The sequence below is a fragment of the Watersipora subatra genome, chromosome 1 (genome assembly GCF_963576615.1).
Source record: "Watersipora subatra chromosome 1, tzWatSuba1.1, whole genome shotgun sequence".
NCBI classification, from domain to species: Eukaryota; Metazoa; Bryozoa; class Gymnolaemata; order Cheilostomatida; family Watersiporidae; genus Watersipora; species Watersipora subatra.
The window spans coordinates 9,147,928-9,161,168 of NC_088708.1; the positions used below are offsets into that span (position 1 = coordinate 9,147,928).

At 38.0% G+C, this 13,241-nt stretch overlaps 2 protein-coding genes across 3 annotated transcripts; one reads left to right on the forward strand and one right to left on the reverse strand.

Moving 5' to 3' along the window:
• The first annotated feature begins 817 nt into the window (after window positions 1–817).
• LOC137406903 (bolA-like protein 3) lies at window positions 818–6,478 on the forward strand. 2 transcript variants are annotated; one of them, XM_068093514.1, is made up of 6 exons: window positions 818–892; window positions 1,763–1,832; window positions 3,824–3,978; window positions 4,570–4,696; window positions 5,336–5,424; window positions 5,600–6,478. In XM_068093514.1, the coding sequence occupies exons 3-6, from the start codon at window positions 3,853–3,855 to the stop codon at window positions 5,663–5,665; spliced, it is 408 nt and encodes a 135-aa protein (XP_067949615.1). In that variant the 5' UTR covers window positions 818–892; window positions 1,763–1,832; window positions 3,824–3,852; the 3' UTR covers window positions 5,666–6,478. The 2 variants fall into 2 exon arrangements, with proteins under 2 accessions (XP_067949615.1, XP_067949608.1); XM_068093507.1 differs by lacking the exon at window positions 818–892 and having other exon boundaries at window positions 969–1,832.
• Window positions 6,479–6,650: 172 nt separating this feature from the next.
• Window positions 6,651–12,757, reverse strand: LOC137405895 (uncharacterized). Its single transcript, XM_068092345.1, has 3 exons — window positions 11,534–12,757; window positions 8,841–8,983; window positions 6,651–7,831 (listed from the first exon to the last, which is right to left on the reverse strand). Exons 1-3 carry the CDS (start codon window positions 12,752–12,754, stop codon window positions 6,721–6,723), a joined length of 2,475 nt encoding a protein of 824 aa, XP_067948446.1. The 5' UTR covers window positions 12,755–12,757; the 3' UTR covers window positions 6,651–6,720.
• Between the last annotated feature and the right edge of the window lie 484 nt (window positions 12,758–13,241).

Here is a 13,241-nt window from a genome sequence, read left to right on the forward strand (position 1 = left end):
TATTTCCTATATAAAATAACTAAGTACAAATCTGTGCCTGTTAATTGTTATTTAGCACTTATGCTCACAAAGTAACAATTACAAATAGTGGGTGGGTGGATGAGTGGGTGGGTGGGTGGGTGAGTGAGTGCGTGGGTGAGTGAGTGGGTGGGTGAGTGAGTAGGTGGGTGAGTGAGTGGTTGGGTGAGAAAGTGAGTGAGTGGGTGAGTGAATGGGTGGGTGAGTGAGTGAGTGGGTGGGTGTGTGAGTAGGTGGGTAGGTGGGTGAGTGAGTGGGTGGGTAGGTGGGTGAGTGAGTGGGTGTTTGGGTGGGTGTGTGAGTGGGTGGGTGTGTGAGTGGGTGTGTGTGGCGCTTAAATAAAAATAAGTTTGCGCAAAAATTTTTTTATTACTTGGATAACATCAGGCATTCATCTAGTATAAAGTATAAAGATCACTTAGCTTTTAGTCAATCACTACAAATTTGTTTTAAGCAGATATAGATCTGCTATCATCAGGCTATAACTCGAAAAACAGCATACAGATAATATGTTTGTTTTATTTCATCAATTAGTAGAAAATAACATTAAGCCAAAGTAAAGATATAGTTATAATATTAGTTAGGTTGAACAAAAAATGAAGCTTAGTTCCTATTGTTAAGGCGTGATGAGGCCCACATGCGCAGTAGCACTGCAGCTAGTCGAGGCGCTGAGCTTGTAAAAAAGAGTGGTCAAAACACTAAGTACAGAGTGAACTATAACAATCTATAATAATAATTTATATATATGAATTTCTGTGTTTGTTTGTGTTTTGTTGATCGTTTTGTTTTCATCTGTATGTCCAGCTATAGCGATTAAAATCTAGCAGTGAAAAGTCTGCTTTGCATAGGATTTCCAACTCGCGACATTCAAATCGTAAGTCTACAAACAAGCTTGTAATTTTCAAATGTGCCGTTTCACTTGTGCCATTACACTCTTATTTCGGGTTTCGGTAAATCTGTACAAGCTAGATACTTTTCACTTGAGCAAATGTATTATCTGGAGGAGGAATTGCCTCTACATTCTCTCTCCGTTTGGTCAGAGTATCAGACAAAGACAGTCCGATATCTCATTTTTATGTTTATACCAGTATCGAGAGGTACCAGCATCGTCCATCATAACTTTAAATACAACGAGCTTCTGCTGCAGCAGTAAACTTTTTTATACACACAATTCCATGTACTCATTTATTTTTTTTCGTAATTTATTTAAACTGCATAAAAACACTTTTCTCATGTTATAAAGTTTAAAAGTTAGAATGGTAAATGTTGTTGTATATGTTAAATAAAAATAAGTTTGCGCAAAACAATTTTTATTACTTGTGTAACGTCAGGCATTCAGCTAGTATAAAATATAAAGATCACTTAGCCTTTAGTCAATCACAGCAAATTGGTTTTAAGCATATATAGATCTGCTATCATCAGGCTACAACTCGAAAAACAGCATACAGATAATTATTGGAATATTATTTGTAAAAGTCGTAGTGAAACAAATTCGTAGTGATTGACTCACAGCTAAGTGCTCTTTATATGTTATATTGTGACACATATATATGATACATATCTTTAAAAGAAAAAACTCTAACTTAGCTAAAAGTCACTAAAAATATTATGAACAATATTATTGTTATATTTTATCCCACAAAAAGTTCTTTTTTCAACTTTTCTCTTTAGTTAGCATTTTGGTAATACTAACTATCTATATACCTATATATAGTTTAAAGAATAGCTGGCACTTTGCTTTTAGCTACTGTCAGTTTCAAGATAACTGTCTTTCCTCTCATCAAGCTGTACTCCAAAAATCATATATACAAATAGTAAGTATTTATACTGTGGTTATAATAAAAAGATATATTATGAAAAATTATTTTTTTAAAAAAATTTTCACATTCATCCTCCCATGTTATCCATTATTCAGAATAAGTAGTATTTGCCTGAAAGATAGTTAAACTTTGTCGCTAAATTTGTTAAACTAAAGTTACTGCCATGTGCAAGCAACTTTTGAAAAGAAGTGCTGATTTCATCATTTCCATCTTCGCCATTAAAGGTTGACTTGCAACAAAATTCACATTACAGTTATTTGGTATCAAAAGATTCACCATGTCTTACTCTGTTGTGTTGTAGGTGCCAAATATGTGGAAATTTGATTACAAGCTCCTAAAAGCTCAAAAACGAAAAGCCGCCGTAGATTGGAATCTCTTTATTTCGATGACGTAGTCACGGAATTTGGTTATCGTCTTGTCACGTATGTTCTCACGTGAATTGAAAGGCCAATACAAAGCTCAATATAAAACTTATCATAGAACTAGTTTATGACAAACACTTCGGGTTTTACCGAAGACCCCGTATCAAATATAGATGCTCGCTACTTTACAGTTTTGGTTCGGCGTTATTCAATCGTCAAGTCGTAATCTGATCATGTGACCCAGTACTTCGCAAATAATTTTTGCAGCACTTTTCGATTATCACGGGTGACCAACAGGCTCGTCATGATTATCAGACAGTGATATGTACTCCTTCAAGCTAAGGTTAAAAAGTTAAATGAATTTTTACGGTAAGTTATCAGATATCAGTGCTAAAAGTGACAGCATTACAATGACGATAAAACAGACGCGTAAGAACAATAGACATAGTTTTATTGAATGCGTGAAGTATATTTGTGAAAATATTTCGACGAATAAGGTTGCAAGAAAGTGTAAACAGAAACCATCTCTCACAACTACATCACATTTGAGCCATTTCGGAAAGGGAATCCAAACTCCGGCGGTCTCGTGTGGCTGCGATTTTCTGTTCGTTTTTGAGCTTTTAAGAGCTTGTAATCACCTTTCCACATATTTTGCACCTACAACACAACAGAGTAAGACATGGTGAATCTTTTCATACCAAATAACGGTAATGTGAATTTTGTTGCAAGTCAACCTTTAAGTGTGTGTAGTTATGTCAGAAATAAGTCTCATTCCAACCATTTATTTACCGTAAGTGCTTGTTGTTATGATAGCACTAGGGCTCATCTCAGGCATCTAAATGCGCGTAGTTATGACAGCATTAGGTTTTTGAAGCAGCTCTAGCACCTGCCCCTTTAGCTACAATTTAGCTCGATTATCACTTATTCCAAGTGTTACGGACTGAAAGAGTAATAATTAAGAAATTGTTTCAGAGAAAATTAGCAATTTTATGCTAGGAAATAAATTAAATGCCTATTATATTTTGTCTTGTTTAGGTGGAAAAATCAGGTTATCAATGAGGATAATAACATGCAATTTTAACTAAAATTCTTTGAACATAAACTGTTCTCATTGGACCTATAAATATAGTTGTTTATTTGCTTAGAACATTTGTAATTAACTGCCTAAGCTTATATTGAAAATCATTTCGGGTTGTTTTATGCAGGTAAACCCTGGCATCAGACCTAGCAGTTTTACCGGACCGCATAGATGTGTGACCATTTGTCATAAATCTATTTATTAATTACTGACAGTGTTGTTTTAGTTAATATTCAAGGTTTATATTTGTTCTATGCAGCTGTTGTTTTTAGAGAATGTTTCAGATTGCCCTCATAAGCTTACTTAATAAATACCTTTTGTCTAGCCAATATTCTGCCAAATAGTTTTTAACGATATTCTCTCAACTTGTGGATATCTAGTACTCTACAATATTTGCTACTCTCTTTGAATTTTATTATTATTATATCGTTGAAAACAGTTTATAGAATGTTCACATGTCATTAAGTATTAGACTTGTGGTGGACTTGACTGTTCCTAATATTAGAAAGAATGCAAATACGACATATCTTACATACTGATTTTAGTTATCTAAAGGTTAGAATAGGATACCAGCATGTCTGGATGGGCTAGAGTAAACCCCTTTCTGTCTCGGATAAGCCCAATTGTGCTTAGAAGTGTGCAAGAGCACAAGGGACTAATATCACATTTTCCCTCATTAAGATGTCTGCCCCCAACACGGGTTAGTACAATAAATTAACTTCATACCACTTGAACTGTTAGCTAAAATCATGTTGTTTGTGACAATCTTCAAGGCTGTGAAACATTTTGCTTCCTCGTTTTTCGTAGATAGACACCCCTTCTCATTGACTCTTGCTTCAAAGCATTTTCACAGCGGCACCAATACTAAAAAGGCTAGTCAAAAATTCTGCTGATAAACTAAAGTATAAAATAAATGTTAACCTTATATGTTTCTGCCTTTTGCATTCAAGCTCTACTTGATTGCGCATGATACTCTGACCATTTCCCTAATACGTGCGTGCATTTTTGTGCTCACTCTCCTTCCCTTTTCCCTTTTTTTTAACTTTTATTCTTTCTTTCCCGCTCTCTCTTTCTTTTCATTTTTCCCTTTACTGTCTTATCATGCTTGTTTCTCTGTTTCTTTTTCACTTTCTTAAGAAGCGGTAGCCTGTTGCTATGCATTAGTTTTAAAATCTGCAGACATGCTCATGTTCTCTAGATTCAATATTGTACGTAATACACTGGTTGACTGGTGAAATTCACTCTGTTATATGTAATATTCTCGAATGTAAAGCTGCCACTTGTGTTTTAGTTAAACATTAGGTCGATATCTGCGCAAAGGTCTTATGCTACACTCACTGCTGGGGAACAAAAAATATATGATGCTGTGATAAAAGGCTTCCCTTCAGCCAGCTTCATAAAAGTTGAAGATATATCTGGTAAGTAAAGTAGGTATCCAATGAATCTTTACTCTCATGCCTTGTGCCAAGCTTGTTAAGAGAATGGAGCTATTCGTCCCTTTTAGTTTTTATGACAGCTCAGCAGCAGTCTTTTTCTTAATAAATAGTAATAATAAATATTCCTAAACAGTTTGTTGTTTGCATTTCAGTGGCCTCTCAATCTATTCCTGGAATTATGACAGGTTTAATTATTTGCGCAAAAGATAACACTATTGAAATCATAGGAACCATTTTTTAGACTAGAGTTAATAGCATTGGTGGTTTTTACATATATATGTAGCAGCATTAGCATATAGTGGGCACTCTTGTACTGCAGCAGGTCGCTAGTTATCATATCCTGAAATGGTTAACATGTTCAACACTATCAGTCATCATGGAACTGGTATCATGTATACATAGGGTCAAGTACTTCAGTCACCATGAAACTGACATCATGTATACATACGGTCAAGTATTTCAGTCACCATGAAACTGGTATCATGTATCTATAGGATCAAGTCCTTCAGTCACCATGAAACTGGTATCATGTATACGCAGTGTCAAGTATTTCAGTCACCATAAATCTGATGATTAGTTTTGTCAGGTATGTGTCACTTGCTAAGGTGCTGTTGTCCTCAGGTGGGTGTGGTGCCATGTTTGATGTGATAATTGAGTCAACCGAGTTCCAAGGCAAGAAGCTTGTTCAACAACATATGATGGTGAATCGGGTAATTATCACATTTTTTTCTGTTTACTGTATCATTCTTAATTCGAAGAACATATTGTATATGTATGTATATGTATTTGTTAATGGCACCATTGTATTATATTACTGGCAGCGGTATGCATGACAGCGCATAGCATAGTCAGCACACCCATTTAGCTGATTGTAATCTGTTTCAGGTGCTCAAGTTAGAGATTGCTGACATGCATGGGATCCGTATTACTACCAAGGCCAGCGCTAGTTGATACACAAAGTAACTCTGAGTTTATTGTGCAAGGCACTATGAAACTGCGTTAATATTTGGAAGACTCTGACTTCCTGACTTCAATCCACCTCAGTCATGTACGATGAGCGTGACCGAAGGCATTTCGTTTCCAATTACTGTATCTTTTGCACGGTTTCGCGGACTGAAAGCCGACAGCTATCTAATCAATGAGCATCAAATAGATCTGCTGCTTGGCGTGTGTTTAAGGCAGCAAGGTGAATGTCATAGGAAGTAGATGTACATGTGGGATGTAGTCGCTGTAGCTGCTGCAACTACTCACCGATATTGATCTTCACAGATGGTGTATAGCAATAACATACAGTAATAAGTTTTATGGCTCGGTAATATAAATATGTGCTTGGCAAGACAAAGTCATTGCTCGTCTTAATTCCTCTACCTCGTCTCTCTCCCTATTGATTCATTCTCTCTCAACTATTTATAGTCTGATTAGTTGCTAATGGAGAATTCTTTTCACGCAGGCACACTCGCAGGCACACTCGTCATTGTCCTCTATTGGAGCGCTACCATCACTCCTAGCAGAGACTTAATATGAGTGCACTTAATCAAAGCTGCATATATTTTTAGACTGATCTATGTGAATCGGCAAAATATAGATATATATATATATATAGATATATACATGTGATATAATGATATCTTTTGCTGTAAAGATTCTAGAAGGAAAATAAGTTAATAATCCGAAGACCGTAGAACACGTACTGGTGTACACGGTAGACTGCGGACACAGCGCTCTATCTCTCGCTTTGTCTATGTGTAAGAGAATGAGTTAGCAAAATAGTTCATGCTTGTAGCTAGAGGTGTAACGATTGTGCTTCACCAGTTCTGTAAATATACATTATGTCTATGCCAAAGAGAGCTTTCTAGCAATTAATCCATATAGAAGTATATGTTAGCGTAAATTTTAAAAAATTGTTCTATTCCTAGCATCTGTGTCTTTTGTCATATCAAAAATTTATGCAAAGCATAGATAATAGTGAGTTTTACATAAGCTTTGCATTGCTATCAATCACTGCTTTAATGAGGTCCGTTCTCCATTAGTCTTCGTTCGTCAGCTCGGTGGTAAGCTGTTCCACGCTGCCCCATCGACGAACGTGGAGTGCTAGGATATGAGGAACCGCCTCTACCGTTATCCGATGGTACATAATCACTATCATATCCAGCATATGAAGCTCTTCCTGTTGGCATTGTTGAGTTTAGCATGTTGCGTCGACCATCACTTACTGGTTGCGAACGGCTGCGGCCTCCACTGCCACTTTTGCTGATAGTGGCTTGATGCCCTCTATCGCTGTACATGTCAAAATCCCTTTCATAGCTCGTCTTTGATCGCCTTTCACTATAATAGTCACCATAATCACTCCTTGAATCACTTGGTTTGCTGGTCCTCGTAGATGGCATGGGCCGCGTGCCATCTTTGCCATAGTGTTCGTTATATTGGGGACCATTAGGTTTGGCCATGTGGTCCGTTCTATAGTCACAGTCTGAACGGTAGCCATCGTAATTGTTTGCCAACATTTTGCTACTTTGTCTTGGATTGTGTTCTAAGTAATCGGTATATTCACCGCCAGCGCTTGAATTTCTCCTATTGGCAGCTCGACGCTCTGGCACTGGAGAGTAACAGCTAGGATCTGCGCTTTTAGATCGTGGACCTCTGGTTCCTGGCACCGGCAGGCTACTACCATCCATTTGGCCTCTGCCATGCTGTCTATCATATGGATCATGCATATTCTGATCAGCTCTGCTGTAGCCAGTGTCATAGCCAACTTGGTTTGGCATCATATGGCCGTGAATACCCTGCTGAGTGCCTCCTTGTCCAACCAATCCTGGCGTCTGCATTCCTGTATTGCTGTAAGAATATTGACCGTTAGACTGGTGTGGCGAGCTTGCTCCAAGTTGGTTTTGTGGACTGTTAATATTTCTGTAGAATGGATCCTGCATCGTGTTTGGTGTTCTCTCCGAGTGGGTGTCGCTGTAGCCAGGTTGGGCTTGGCCAGGTGGCTGTGGTCTCGGTGCCATTTGGTTCAGATCATATTCACCTTTGGAGTCTTTTTGTGCTATTGCCGTTTGGTAGCTGTGAACCTGTTTTTCTAATATCAGATTTTCCTTCTGTAAGACGGACATTTCTTTGCTGCAATACAAATATGAGCTTTAGATGCTGATTTGGGTAACTCTTGTTCTAAGGATGAAAAATCTCATCATGTTACAACAAATACAAAGTTTGAGACCTGGTTCAGTTAAGGCTCGGAGCTCTGCTCCTAGTACGCATACATTGGCAAAAGGCGTAGAATATTCAATTATTTCTCATTAGTAAGACTTTCTTGCTCCCAGCCTCATTGCCGTTTTATCAGTAATACTTGCCAGTCGGTATTAGTGATATTGATTTGATTAATGAAATGAATAAATGCTAGAAATTATTTAATTATAGATATGCTCACGAAAACCTCTGCTGTTAAAAACACCCAATTATCCTTCCGGCAAATACGTAACATAGATTTGTGCTGTTTGCATTTTATTCAAGCTGAAAGCAGCTGCTTTAGAATCATCAACAATTTAAGTGGTTCATCACCGCAGTTACATGTACTGTATAAGCATTTTCATTACAGCCATTCGTAATGGCTCCCTTGACTATTCAGAAATTTATTAAACTGACACACTAATCTTATCCGAATTTCTTGGCGGGTGTATTCTTTCATACTTTTGCAGCAATAGGTAGCAGAATATCTATGTTAGGATGTAATACATGAATGCATGTAATAAATATTTAATGTGTTTCCTCTGATATAGGCTATATTGAGCTCCTATTGATTACATCAATTTCTACCTAGTTTATATTACCAGATCTATCAGAAGCTAGAACTATCTCTTGTCCCTGATACCATGGACTAAATCTCTGTTCATTCCCCATGTGTTATATACCAACCTCTTCTAAACCTAACAATTTGTAAGCCTGTCTGAAATCATCTAAATTTAGTTCAGATGATGTTTGTACACTGCTATTACATTGTAATTGTAAATTAAACATTGGGTATAGTTGATCACACAAATTGATACAACGTGAAATACACCCTGTTTTATCAGTCTCCCACATCTACCTGTGAGAAGAAAACTCCCGACAGATTTATACAACTCATACATACAACATTTGTAGCTTATGAGCGCGAATGACGTTGTCTGTCATTGTATACTCGACATCTTTGAGAAGCAATGAATCTCTCCACTCCACTTGTACCGTCATGGTGTTGGAGTGGTCATACACATAAATGCTGTTTGCATCTATGATCTGCAACAATAATCAGGTTTGCTAGCAATATTACAAAAGGTGAGATGTATTTTATATTGATGAGCGTGATGAAGGCATTAGCTAAACTGGTCGTTTGTAACTCTGGTTCTTACTGCGATGTACATTTTTAGTAAATGTATAGTGTATATACGCTCTTAAGATTAATGGTTCCTGAAAACAAATGCAACTCGCATTTTACCAATCAACATAATCATGCCTAGGCTAAAAGCTTATATAGGCAAAATGAATGACTAATAGCATTTACTCTGAAATGGAGAGTTGTGGTAATTGCAAAAATTACATGTCGGTGACCCACATGTCACCTGCTCTAGCAGATGAGATGCTCATGATGGCTGATAGCTAATATATTTAAAATTTACTTACTAAGTCGCCTTACAACTAGCAAAAGTCAGCTTGTATGAGTTCACAGCTAGCGCCACTGTCAGTAGTTGGGTGGTATGGGTGTCACTGTTTGTCAGTGGTTAATACGCTCACAGCTGGTATGAGTGTCACTGTTTGTCAGTGGTTAATAAGCTCACAGCTGGTATGATTGTCACTGTTTGCCAGTAATTAATAAGCTCACAGCTGGTATGAGTGTCACTGTTTGTCGTCGGTAGTTATGAGTTCCCAGCTGGTATGGCTGTCACTGTTTGTCAGTAGTTATGAGCTCGCAGCTGGTATGAGTGTCACTGTTTGTCAGTAGTTAATAAGCTCACAGCTGGTATGAGTGTCACTGTTCGTCAGTAGTTATGAGTTCACAGCTGGTATGGGTGTCGCTGTTTGTCAGTAGTTAAGAGCTCGCAGCTGGTACGAGTGTCACTGTTTGTCAGTAGTTATGGGCTCACAGCTAGTAGGAGTGTCAAGGTTTATCAGTAGTTATGAGCTCACAGCCGGTATGAGTGTGACCATTTGTCAGTCATTATGACCTTACAGCTGGTATAGGTGTCAATGTTTGTCAGTAGTTATAAGCTCACAGCTGGTGTAGGTGTCACTGTTTGTCAGTCAAGGTGAGCTCACAGCTGGTATGTGTGTCACTGTATGTCAAAGTGAACTCATAGCTAGTATGGGTGTAACTGTTAATACCACGTTTGCAATTGCTCATTGCTTTAAAATTTTCAAGTTTTATCAACTGGCCTACTAGATCAGTGCCTTTCACTATTACCAATCATGAAAATGCTCTTGATTGTTCGCAACCACATCCTATGTAATGATGATTTCTATGAAAGTCAGCCGTGCTGCGTTATTTTTCAGACGACCGTGTCAAACCCTACTCATTGTTATAGCTTCGCTCTTGCACTTGTGCCGGTGCTGTTTTCATTGTTTTAAAGGTGAAATGTATGTGACAGTCAGTGTAGGCTATTCGCTTCGCAATATTGATTATAGAACAACGGCTTCGCTGCATTCTAAGCAGGTCAGCTTATATTCCTACTACAGTGAGACTGATTTATTTATGAGAAATAATGATGAGAACAATAGACACTAGTCCTCAACTACTAGATGTCAATATGCATTGTAAACTCCAAGGGCTTCGTGCAATTGTTTTGCGGTCTGCCCATTGCGCAGCCTTCATACCATTGATCCATTATTCTATAATTTCAAGTTGTAAAAAGCGAGATTAATGAAAGCTAATATATTTGTTTTTGTGTAGATTTCTAGTGTAAGCAGTAAATATGCTAAAAAGTCAAATAATGAATTATAAAATATATTATAAATGTTTATTTTTTCTAAAAACTTCAATCAAAAAGATTTTATTGAATGCGCCTAACTTGTTTCATATACATGTACCAGCAAATAGAACATAGACACAATGCTACATAAGTACAAAAGTGCATGGGGTTATATTTGATAGGTCAGCTTATTTAATTGCCCTGCTCTCTTTCTGAAAACATTAAAATTATATAGTAGAGCTTAAGCATAATTGAAAACAATTCCAAGTTTTGCTTGTATTCTGTTTATCCATCATAGCGGTTTCAAATATATTTGCATAGATATAGTATGTTTATGCAGGATAGTTCAAGACACATACTAGCTTTTCTATCAATATTTTTTTTAATATTAACTGAGAACCATTGAGGGAAAGATAGTCCATGCATTAAACTATCTATAAGCTGATGTGGAGTCAATTCATATGCGGCAGCCAGATTTTCTGTGAGTCTCTGTAGTTAAACATGGACTATTACTTATGTCTAAACTTGTGTGTTGCACTCATTAGAGCTGAATAGAGCCCCAATCTGTATTCTCTAAACAGATTATACTAAGGATGCTGACAATTCAAAACAACAACAATTACTTTTTAACACTTGTGCAAAGTCATGAAATTCAGGTTCAGTAAGTGTTAAGAAATACAAAATGCCCAGCGGAAGTCTGCCGCAGGTCTGAGTAGAAATGTCTAGATGACAGGCACTTATTTGCCTCCGCTCTCATGGGAATTAAGTATTTGCTGACACCGCCACTTGCCAAAGTAACTAAGAGCGCTCAAGATAGAAGCAGCTATTCACTCTAATAGTCTTTTATAAGCAACCACCAAAGTATTTTGTATAAGGTACATACTTCTTTCATCATGATTGGCATGGGAACTTCAAGGCCAAAGTCATCTTGAGGTTGCTGGATGTAGTATCTAGTGTAGGGAGAGTTGACAGCATTCACCAGCTTTTGATTGCCGTAGGCAGGTAGCACGCTAACACCGATAGTCATCATACGTATACAGTTCCGTGGTATGGTGGCGATGTCGCCATAGAAGATATAAAACTTTAACCTCTCTGATTTCATGTGCGCCTCAAAATGCCACACCTGCTTGTCTCTGTCGTAACACTTCATCGCCTTATGACGGTTTTTATCCATGGGTATAGTGAGGAGAGACAAGGATACGACTTGATAGCACTCTATTTTTATGGTGATTACACCTTTTGGCGATGCCACTTTGTAGATATTCGTTGGCAACACAACCTTATCAGGAGTGTCGGCATTCGTGAAGAGAGAAGACATCTCAGGGCTTGTTATGACTTTTTGCTGAAGATGGTTTGGTAAAGCTTTCGGATGGCTCTGGCTGCTGGCAGTGCTAGTGGGAACTTTTACTGGAGATATCGGTGTGGGCTCGATTGTTCCCACATGAATTCTATAGTTGAACTTGCAGTAGTGGTCATAGTTTGACAGCCTCTTCAAGGTCACAGTGCTGCCGCCCCTCACATCTGTTGGGTTTCTTTCGTTAATTCTCAGATTAATGTTCCACTCCATGGCACCAAACGGGAATATTCCAGTTTCTAGTCGGATATCATTTAAGGGAAATTTCGCTTTGTCCTTTTCGGTCATAGGTAACTGTAGCTGATATTCAAAATGAGACCTAATGTTGCATAGCGTAACTTCAACAAACAGTTGTTCCTTCGCCATTATGAATCCTCTTTTAGGGTTTTTGACATCGCTCGAAGAAATGAATGATTTCCTACCTTGTGTTGGTTGTTGTTTGCTGAATACCTTACCCGTGTCCATAAAAGACTCATTTGCCGTATAGTGTCCACGATTAAGCATCGAGAAACCAAAATCCGCTGTAACAAAAAGACCCGGAGTTGGATTCTTCAGTGTCAAATACGCACCTATATGAGATTCCTTCTCTTGCTTGGTTAGTTTTATGTTCCATTTTTGATGCCCGCACAAGAACTCAGAAGAGATGATCTCTTTTGCTGTGTCAGTCCCGATGTTGATGGGTAAGATAAAAGTGTAAACGTGAGTGTTTTGTCGGTCGTCTAGCTTGACGAGCCTGTGTAGCTTGGCCATGCTGGATATGAAATAAAGTGCTCTACATTAGCAAGAACGCTTTATAGTTGTCGATATCGGATCAATATTTGTGTGTAGTGGCGCTACTGTATAATCTACACAATTCTATTTCACTCCCAAAGGTGTCCAACAGTTAACCACTAATCAGATCAAAGCAGCCTACAAGTAGAAAGTATGTTAGACAAGTGTTAGGGTGGAAGCTGGAGCAAAAAGCACGGTTAGATGTAACTGTCACACAGTTCCAAGTCGATGTATGGAAATTCCACAACAGCTAGTCATTCTTGTAGCAGCCTTCCGATACTATACCACAACAGGATAGTCAATATATAATTAATGTTTGCATTCACTATTGGGTAAGAATAAACTCTCATGACGGGCAGCCTCTAACTGTGGTCCAATTTGGTACACATACCAGTCACATACCAGTCACATACCAGTCACATACCAGTCACATACCAGTCACATACCAGTCACATACCAGTCACAT

Coding starts and splice junctions, on each gene's coding strand:
- LOC137406903 (XM_068093514.1), top strand. CDS start 3,853: ATGTCTGGATGGGCTAGAGTAAACCCCTTTCTGTCTCGGATAAGCCCA. Junction 3,979..4,569: donor GATGTCTGCCCCCAACACGG/GTTAGTACAATA, acceptor CTTGTGTTTTAG/TTAAACATTAGGTCGATATC. Junction 5,425..5,599: donor AACATATGATGGTGAATCGG/GTAATTATCACA, acceptor AATCTGTTTCAG/GTGCTCAAGTTAGAGATTGC.
- LOC137405895 (XM_068092345.1), bottom strand. CDS start 12,754: ATGGCCAAGCTACACAGGCTCGTCAAGCTAGACGACCGACAAAACACT. Junction 8,984..11,533: donor TGCCAATCATGATGAAAGAA/GTATGTACCTTA, acceptor TTATTGTTGCAG/ATCATAGATGCAAACAGCAT. Junction 7,832..8,840: donor GCTCATAAGCTACAAATGTT/GTATGTATGAGT, acceptor TTTGTATTGCAG/CAAAGAAATGTCCGTCTTAC.